The sequence below is a fragment of the Haliotis rufescens genome, unplaced genomic scaffold (assembly GCF_023055435.1).
Source record: "Haliotis rufescens isolate VD_foot unplaced genomic scaffold, xgHalRufe1.0.p SCAF_51, whole genome shotgun sequence".
NCBI classification, from domain to species: domain Eukaryota; kingdom Metazoa; phylum Mollusca; class Gastropoda; order Lepetellida; family Haliotidae; genus Haliotis; species Haliotis rufescens.
In genome coordinates this window covers 2,614,072-2,623,950 of record NW_025964235.1, presented here as the reverse complement: position 1 = coordinate 2,623,950, position 9,879 = coordinate 2,614,072, and the positions used below count along the sequence as shown (strand labels likewise).

Here is a 9,879-nt window from a genome sequence, read left to right as displayed (position 1 = left end):
TCATATCCAAAACAGAGAAATAGGTCATGCCTCCTAAACAGTCTAACAGCTCCTCGATACGTGGTAAAGCATAAGAATCTTTGATGGTGCGGTTGTTAAGCTGTCTAAAATCTATACACATCCTTAAAGCTCCATTCTTCTTCCTAGCTAAGACAACATTGGATGCCCAAGGGCTGTGTGAACTTCGGATGACTCCTGCAGACAAAAGTTGTTGTAAGTGACTTCGGACCTCATCAAACATGGCTGGTGGTATTCGACGATGTCTTTGCTTAAAAGGATGGTCATCTGTCAAATCAATCTGGTGTTGAACAGCTGATGAGTGCCCAAGATCCTCTTCATTCTTGGAAAAGATGTCCTTGAACTTCAAGATAATATCAAGGCCTTGTTCTATCTCCTTAGAAGTCAAACTCTCTTTCTCTATTTCCACTTGTTCCAATAGAGTCTTCTCATCTATAGGTCGACCACATGGGGCATCCTGCAGAGTCACTGGTTGAAGTTCACAGAGTAAGGATCTGGGAGGTATAACTATGGTACGGGTGGTGATGTTGAAAACATGCACTTCGATGTCACCTGGGCTGTCCTTGTCATAAGTGATGACTGTTGGAGCTATGTCGACATCAGAAGGAGTGGATGCCTGTGGGGTTGGTTGTAGAAGAGCACAAAGTCTAGATGTCCTCAATCCCTTGGTTACTTGACCCTTCACTACAACTCTACCATTTGCTGGGATCATGGCATTCCTGTCTTCAGCGCTTCTCACAAGTCCAAGTCGCCACTTGTTTCGTTCCAGTTCCTTCTTTCCAAGCACAATAGTCCTGTAGGTTAAATACCACGGGGTGTGCAATGGGGCCTTCTGTAGAAACCTAGTTCCATGCTGGTTCCGGCAATTGTCCAATAAGCAGTTCAAGATGTTAGTTCCTAGAAGTACCGGTACACGGGCACTGTATCTGGTACTTGGTACTATAAGGAATAAACATGGAACAGCATCAACATCAACACCTCCTCCAGTGATGGATACATCCACTTTAATAAACCCCTTATATGGTAAAGTCTCGCCGCCTGCACACTCAATGTCTAAAATATTACCGAGTGGCTCCAGTTCAATGTGCTGTAACTGTTCCTCATAAAAGGACTCAGATATGATGGACACTGTGGCTCCTGTGTCAAGTAAAGCTCGAACTGGCTTACCATCAAGCATGATGTTATCTTCATTTGCTTGACCAACTAATCCTTCAGGTACTCTGTTGGGGTTCTGAAGTAAGTCTAGTGGTGACCCCTGCCCATAGACCCTTGCCAGTTTAAAGGGCGACGAAGATGGTCCAGACGAACTCGACATCCAATGGCAATGTGTCCTGGGTAACCACATCTGAAGCATGTAACTTCCTGAGACCTAGTAGAATAAGGATAATCCTTCTCAGGTGGTGGTGGATACGGGTTCCTCTGTGCACCTATCTGAACACCAGATGTAGGAAGTGTAGGTCCCTGTCCGCTATGGTTTACTCTTGTACCTCTGTAGTAAGGGTTTGCGGTAGCTCCAATACCTTGTGGTGCGTAGACTCTATCATCTGGTCCTTGATCCAAGCCGTGGGGTGAGAAGGATCCATATGGGGTAGCTCCTTGGGGTGGTGCAATCACTTCCTGAGAGGTAAATGGCAGATTGCCTCGGCGTCTGCCCCTCTGTTGACTGGGGGTGATAGCCTGGTGCTGATAGGCATAGGCTGTCCCCTGTTGCTTGGTCGTCAGATCTGTAACCTGACTTTGCAAATGTTGGATAGCAGAAGTCAGACTATCAATATCTTTCCTCGTCACTGTATCTGACTCGGAGGCCATCTTGGCAGTAGCAGTCCTATTCCTAGGTGATGGTGTTGGATCTCTTCCTTGCTTCATGTCATACTCAATCTCCCTCAGGGATATCCTGAGTCCATCAAAGGAGGAGACAGAATCAAACTTATGGCCGGACACATTCTTCAATGATGGCCTAAGACCACTCCACAACATATTCCTCAACATGTCATCCTGTTCTTGAAAAGGAATAGCGTGGTGATCCGTGACTTTGGAAAGCAAGTGTTCCAAACGGCATCCCCAAGTAGCAACATCTTCAACTTCACCCTGGGAAGCGCTATAAAACTGAGCCAAGAGAGCTTCTCTGCGCTGAACAGTTCCATAAATACTGTAGAGTTTGTTCAGTAAGTCCTGTATTGAAGCCTTGGATCCTAACCTCATTGCTACTCTGGCTGCCTCTCCCTTCAAGGAATGCCTGATGGCCTGATCAATGACATCTGGTGTATAGATTGTTGACTTCAAGAGACAATCCACTTCGTAAGTCCAAAGGTCAAATGAGACATCCTTGCCCTGAAAATCTCCACTAAACAATGGCAGCTTAGGGAACTGATGGTATGCTACAGCTACAGGCTTAACATCCTGTGTCTGTGGTTGAGTAGGAGGTCCAGTTGTCTCTTCATATTCCCCGGTAAGAGGGCCTTGGTGAGAATACATGTCCTTGATCCAGGCTTTAAAATCCTCAGGCGTGTCAGCCTTCGGTTGCATCCCCAACTTCTTAAAGAGTGTGGCCATGCCTTCCAGCTCCTCATCCTTGAACTCCATGGTTAAGGAATGCAGCAGAAGTAGGCAAAGAAAACAAACACAACTGCTCAAAAAGCAGACCATGTGCCAACGAGGTAAAGAGGGAATATCTAAGGGTACCAGGAAGTCAAATGAGTGAAACACTTATCGCGTGGTGAGTGTGTAGGAAGTACCAAGTGATATAGAGGGTCACACTGGCATGTAACTATATGAGTATGACTAAGGACACATGCACCGAAGCCTGAAATAAGCAACGTGACACATGTTGCAATCCTGCAGAAATACAGCTATGAGAACGCAAAATAGAAAATATCTACTATACACGTGTGTAGTGGAGTGGATAATGCGAGTTCAAGTAAATGACAGAGTACCTGTACCAACTACTAGGGCAAACAAAGACAAACAAGTGGAATGTCTAGTTCAGACAACTAATACACAAATTAAGCTGAAAGGCAATCTCTCCCAAAATAGCAGGTGTGACGGCAAAGTGTAATAATATACTCACACACAAAAAAGAGTGAGTGAGTTTAGTGTAAGGCAGGTTTAAGGCCGGTTTAAACAGTATTCCCGTTATATCATGGCGTTCAAAAGAAAGAAACGCAGCACAAGTGCACACACGACAGGGTGTACATATACTTGAATATAATGCTAGGCATACGACAAATCCCAAGTTGAAAATACAATACTTACAAAGTGTATTTACAAACCAAGGAAGTGACTAAATACTAAATCTACAGACAACACAGAGGGAGTGGAAGGGGATGTTAGTATCAAAATGTGAAATGTTCAAAGAAAGTGCAAAAGTCTGTCGTCATACAGTCAGTAAATTAAGACATGTTTAGCTTACATGTTGTTTATACCATTAAATTTTATTTGCTAACCTTTTATTTGATTAAACAAGGAGAGAAAGTAGAAATGAAATCAAGCCATTTTCATACACACATACACACTGAGTACCGTTATATAAGTAAACTAACTAAAAGCTGATGGTAAACTAAATCAAAACTATACAAAAATAAACTAAGCTAAGCTAAACTTAACAATACCAAACAGAACTAAACTAAGCTAAACTAAACACATGATATAATAAAGAACCTGTAGCTACGTAGATAATGTTGGTACCAACAGAATAATGAGAAGTAGCTGACAAAGAAGTCTACTGTAATACAAAGCTTTGTACATGAACAAAATACAAAATATGTGACGTAAACAAAGTCACAGTTTACACAACTTAATTGAACTGGCGCCAGGTACAAAGTAAATTTAAAGTTAAATGCTAGCTAGCAAAGGATGTAACCTTTATACAATGCATTAATACATGATGGGGACTCACATGATCAGAATGTCCATGAATTGAATGGAATGTCCAAGCTGAAGTAGCAATATCCAATACTGGAAAAGTCACAATAAACACACAAATGTCACGTGACAGTGTCCAAGGTCACACAAAGGTCACTTCAAAGAAATCACCAAAAGTGGATGTTGCTGGCGATCTACGTCGTTTCTTCCATGGCGACTATAGTCCTCACTGGGGGCTCCATTTGTAGCAGGGCAGTGAATGAGCGATAAGCAAACACACGCTACGGGTGAGAGACGTTTATTCGGCCAATGGATTTGTGATATTTATATCTATCTAGGATATACACCCTGAAACATATTAAAAGGAATGATAAGTAATATTAACAATATACATAATGCAATCATCGACATCACAGTATTACAAACCATTTTACATTACAAACACATCTTCTTCATATATTAGTTGTTACACTGTACAATGATCTGCTAACTGATGTAAGAACCAAATAGAATAATTATTGATATATTAACTAGGTGTAAAGAGATTATAAATCTCTTTCAAAAATACATATATATACATGTCTTTACGGGTGTGATACACTTATGTGTTTCACAAATATAGAAACTGACTATACATTTATTATGTGCCTACCCTGTGGGTGAGACTGGGGTGTCTTCCCGACTACCGCCGCAACTTATAATTCCGGATATCTGAATAAAACATATACTTTTATAACAATGACTAATACAACTATTTACATACACGTTAAAATATTTCTCCGGATCCCGTATAGTACAGACTGTATATTATACATAACTGATCACAAAAGCATTTAAAACCTAGCCTATTCCATAAAACAACACATACATTCTTCCTCATACATACAAGAATAAAGAGACAGAAAAGTGATATATTAGTAATTACCAAAGCTTACATTTATAAGTCTTGTTTACCACATTTATTTAAATAGATTGTAACTGAGAATATGATAATATTAAACACGTTTAGGTAAGTTTAATATTATAGGTTTAATATACTGCAACATTTAACTGCAATAACATACAAGTATACACATATATATTATACTAACCTGATTTTAGGTGATTTCACCTGTCAACTTGTCTGTGCAGGAAATGTGTGCAGACTGAGAACATGCAGTGAGACAAAGGGTCAACTTTGAGGGTTAGCTTGGCCAATCAGTTGAGCACGTCATGGCTTGGGTTTGTTAAGGCTTACAACATGAAGGACATATTAACTACATTTAATCTATCTTAACTAATGATTTATGTTTAAAGTTGAACACTTAAAAGCAGATACTGAAGGTGAATAAAATAAATATGTACAATGTTGTATCTGTCACACACACACACACACACACACACACACACACACACACACACACACACACACACACACACACAATCACACAGACAATCACACACACACACCAAAACACAAACAACTGTACACCCAATCACATGCACTAAACACACAGAAAATCCCCCCCCACACACACACACACAGACAATCACACACACACAGACAATCACACACACACAGACAATCACACACACAGACAATCACACACACACACACACACACAAGTACATGTAAAACACACAAACAACTACACTCACAACCACATGTTGTGCAGTGGAATATTAACTATTAACAAAAATGCGAATTCCCTCACTGTTGTATGCGGGGAATTAAACTTGACTTTCTTGATATGATGAAATAATTCAGATAATAAATTCGGGAAACTAAACGTGAATCTCTTCTTGAAAAAGATGAAGAATTGTAAATGTGACAAAATTAACTAAATATGATTCTCAAAATCTATTGCTATCAACTTATCAGTCTAGCCCTATTTTGGCTAGCATTGTTCAATGTTCAATGTTGAAACTGTTCAATGTACGTCCTATCATGACGACATTTCAAACCAAACTGAAGAATATGCATCCTATCAATCCGAATTATCAAACTAAGGTCACGAATGTATGTCCTAACACGACGACATCTCAAAACCAAAGTGAACTTAACTCAAGTAAGTCCGATTTTCCTTGTTTTCTACTTTCTAATCATTATTTGTGCCTGTTCAGAGCCAGACTTGGCCAGCAGACCGGCAAGGTGGTTGAGCTGCCGACACACGCTATGTTGGAGTACTTCCTGGTACGAGTGATGGGAACCACAGCGATCCTGGTACAGACCGTCAACTACTGCACCACTGCAGCAGCGTATCCTCCGTGTACAAGTCACACCTCGCACTTTACGCAGGGCGTGTCTACTTTAAACCTGTATGACCACTCTATACCTGGCATACCCACTTTACACCTGGCGTATCCACTTCACACCTGGCATACCCACTTCACACCTGGTATACCCACTTCACTCCTGGCATACCCACTTCTCTCCTGGCATACCCACTTCACTCATAGCATATCCACTTCACACCCGGCATACCCACTTCACTCATAGCATATCCACTTTACTCCTGGCATACCCACTTCACACCTGGCATACCCACTTCACTCATAGCATATCCACTTTACTCCTGGCATACCCACTTCACTCCTGGCATACCCACTTCACTCATAGCATATCCACTTCACACCCGGCATACCCACTTCACTCCTGGCATATCCACTTCACTCCTGGCATACCCACTTCACTCCTGGCATGCCCACTTCACTCCTGGCATACCCACTTCACTCATGGCATATCCACTTCACTCCTGGCATGCCCACTTCACACCCGGCATACCCACTTCACTCCTGGCATACCCGCTTAACTCATAGCATATCCACTTCACTCCTGGGGACATGGGTACAATGTGTGAAGCCCATTTCTGGTGTCCCCCGCCGTGATATTGCTGGAATATTGCTAAAAGCGGCGTAAAACCATACTCACTCACTCACTCACTCCTGGCTTACCCATTTTACGCCTGACTTACCTACTTATCCACTTCACCCCTGGCTTACCTACTTATCCACTTCACACCTGGCATACCCACTTCATACCTGGTTTACCTACTTTACACCTGGCATATCCACTTCACACCTGGTATATCCACTCTATACCTCGCATACCCACTTCACACCTGGCATACCCACTTCACTCCTGGCATACCTACTTTACACCTGGCATATCAACTTCACACCTGGCATACCCACTTCACACCTGGCTTACCTACTTTACACATGGCATATCCACTTGACACCTGGCATACCCACTTCACTCCTGGCATACCTACTTTACACCAAGCATACCCATTTCAAACAAGGCATATCAACTTTACACCTGATACACCCACTCTTCACATGGCATACCCTTTTCACACCTGGCTTACCTACTTTACACCTGGCATATCCACTTCGCACCTGGCTTACCTACTTTACACCTGGCATATCCACTTCACACCTGGCTTACCTACTTTACACATGGCATATCCACTTTACGCATGGCATATCCACTTCACACCTGGCATATCCACTTTACATTATGTTCCCTGGTATTTTTCCTGGTGCCTATCAACTTACTATGTACATTGTATATGTATATACATTATTTTACGTCCAGCATACCGTCTATCACCAAGGGTATTTACTATACGTTCCCTTCAACATCTTTTCACTCCAACCTGTAACTGACACTTCTTTTTATTTGTGGTTTTCTAATCTGTTCCTGGGATTGTAGTCCAGGATCAGGCAGAAATCTTCAGCCCTGAATCAGGACAATGTTGCAGAATGTATTCAAGATGTCCAGAACATGTTTTCCTTATCCATGTCCAGGGCCCTGCAGACCGACATCAACCTGGCACATCTACTCCCGCAGTCCACGATGTGTCTCGCCACCATCAGCAGAATCTGGTTAGTTGCTATGGCAACAGTAGAAACTAACTCATCAAAGTCACGGGTCATTGTATGTCTAGGAAAAGTTATTTACACTCGGCATTAAACAAGGGCTGGTCAGCTTTGAGTCAGTTTACTGTGTCTGAGTGGGGTATTCATGTTAAACTGTGGCATGGTATCTCAGTGGGCTAGCACTATAAAATCAGCATTAGTCTGGACTAGTACAAGCAGCCACGCACACATGCATGCATGTCTCTAAGTGCAATAATCTTGGATGCGACATTAAGCCCCATTTCATCGCACCTCTATCAAAAACTATATCCTTTATTTACAGGTATTTACTTCTTATGATTTGTTCCATGAAGTACTTGTGAATGCGATATCAATCTCCGACGCTCTTGGAATGCTGTTCAATTAATTTGCCCTCACTAATATTAAAGATACCTTAAACATTGAGCTGTAGGACTGGTGTTATAGATACATTAAGCATGGAGCTGTAGGACTGGTGTTATAGATACATTAAGCATGGAGCTGTAGGATTGGTGTTATAGATACATTAAGCATGGAGCTGTAGGACAGGTGTTATAAATACATTAAACATTGAGCTGTAGGATTGGTGTTATAGATACATTAAGCATGGAGCTGTAGGACAGGTGTTATAGATACATTAAGCATGGAGCTGTAGGATTGGTGTTATAGATACATTAAGCATGGAGCTGTAGGACAGGTGTTATAAATACATTAAGCATGGAGCTGTAGGATTGGTGTTATAGATACATTAAACATTGAGCTGTAGGACTGGTGTTATAGATACATTAAGCATGGAGCTGTAGGATTGGTGTTATAGATACATTAAACATTGAGCTGTAGGACTGGTGTTATAGATACATTAAACATTGAGCTGTAGGACTGGTGTTTTAGATAGCTTAACATGGAGCTGTAGGACTGGTGTTATAGATACATTAAACATTGAGCTGAAGTACTGGTGTTATAGATACCTTAAACATGGAGCTGTAGGACTGGTGTTAAAGATACATTAAACATTGAGCTGTAGGACTGGTGTTTTAGATAGCTTAACATGGAGCTGTAGGACTGGTGTTATAGATAACTTAAACATGGAGCTGAAGGACTGGTGTTATAGATACCTTAAACATGGAGCTGTAGGACTGGTGTTATAGATACCTTAAACATGGAGCTGTAGGACTGGTGTTATAGATACCTTAAACATGGAGCTGTAGGACTGGTGTTACAGATACCTTAAACATGGAGCTGTAGGACTGGTGTTATAGATACCTTAAACATGGAGCTGAAGTACTGGTGTTATAGATACCTTAAACATGGAGCTGTAGGACTGGTGTTATAGATACCTTAAACATGGAGCTGTAGGACTAGTGTTATAGATACATTAAACATGGAGCTGTGTGGTTCAGGTTGTAGGACTGGTGTTATAGATACATTAAACATGGAGCTGTGTGGTTCAGGTTGTAGGACTGGTGTTATAGATACATTAAACATGGAGCTGTGTGGTTCAGGTTGTAGGACTGGTGTTATAGATACATTAAACATGGAGCTGTGTGGTTCAGGTTGTAGGACTGGTGTTATAGATACATTAAACATGGAGCTGTGTGGTTCAGGTTGTAGGACTGGTGTTATAGATACATTAAACATGGAGCTGTGTGGTTCAGGTTGTAGGACTAGTGTTATAGATACATTAAACATGGAGCTGTGTGGTTCAGGTTGTAGGACTGGTGTTATAGATACATTAAACATGGAGCTGTGTGGTTCAGGTTGTAGGACTGGTGTTATAGATACATTAAACATGGAGCTGTGTGGTTCAGGTTGTAGGACTGGTGTTATAGATACATTAAACATGGAGCTGTGTGGTTCAGGTTGTAGGACTGGTGTTATAGATACATTAAACATGGAGCTGTGTGGTTCAGGTTGTAGGACTGGTGTTATAGATACATTAAACATGGAGCTGTGTGGTTCAGGTTGTAGGACTGGTGTTATAGATACATTAAACATGGAGCTGTGTGGTTCAGGTTGTAGGACTGGTGTTATAGATACATTAAACATGGAGCTGTGTGGTTCAGGTTGTAGGACTAGTGTTATAGATACATTAAACATGGAGCTGTGTGGTTCAGGTTG

At 41.5% G+C, this 9,879-nt stretch overlaps 2 protein-coding genes and 1 long non-coding RNA gene across 3 annotated transcripts in view; 1 reads left to right on the top strand and 2 right to left on the bottom strand.

Moving 5' to 3' along the window:
• Window positions 1-9,879, top strand: part of LOC124129445 — a 40,136-nt gene that overhangs the window by 8,143 nt on the left and 22,114 nt on the right. Inside the window, exons 5-6 of the mRNA XM_048384859.1 lie at window positions 5,983-6,117; window positions 7,672-7,749. Of these exons, the coding sequence (XP_048240816.1) occupies window positions 5,983-6,117; window positions 7,672-7,749 (213 nt within the window). The remainder of the gene's footprint in view (window positions 1-5,982; window positions 6,118-7,671; window positions 7,750-9,879) is intronic.
• Window positions 825-2,835, bottom strand: LOC125374101. The gene has a single exon (XM_048384862.1). It carries the CDS (start codon window positions 2,662-2,664, stop codon window positions 1,261-1,263), a length of 1,404 nt encoding a protein of 467 aa, XP_048240819.1. The 5' UTR covers window positions 2,665-2,835; the 3' UTR covers window positions 825-1,260.
• On the bottom strand, window positions 4,162-4,695 carry LOC125374103. The gene is made up of 2 exons (XR_007218521.1): window positions 4,532-4,695; window positions 4,162-4,227 (listed from the first exon to the last, which is right to left on the bottom strand). It is a non-coding gene; the product is annotated as an uncharacterized LOC125374103 (long non-coding RNA).

What these genes read in the sequence shown, in the direction of transcription:
- LOC125374101 (XM_048384862.1), bottom strand. Translation starts at nt 2,664, where the DNA reads ATGGTCTGCTTTTTGAGCAGTTGTGTTTGTTTTCTTTGCCTACTTCTG.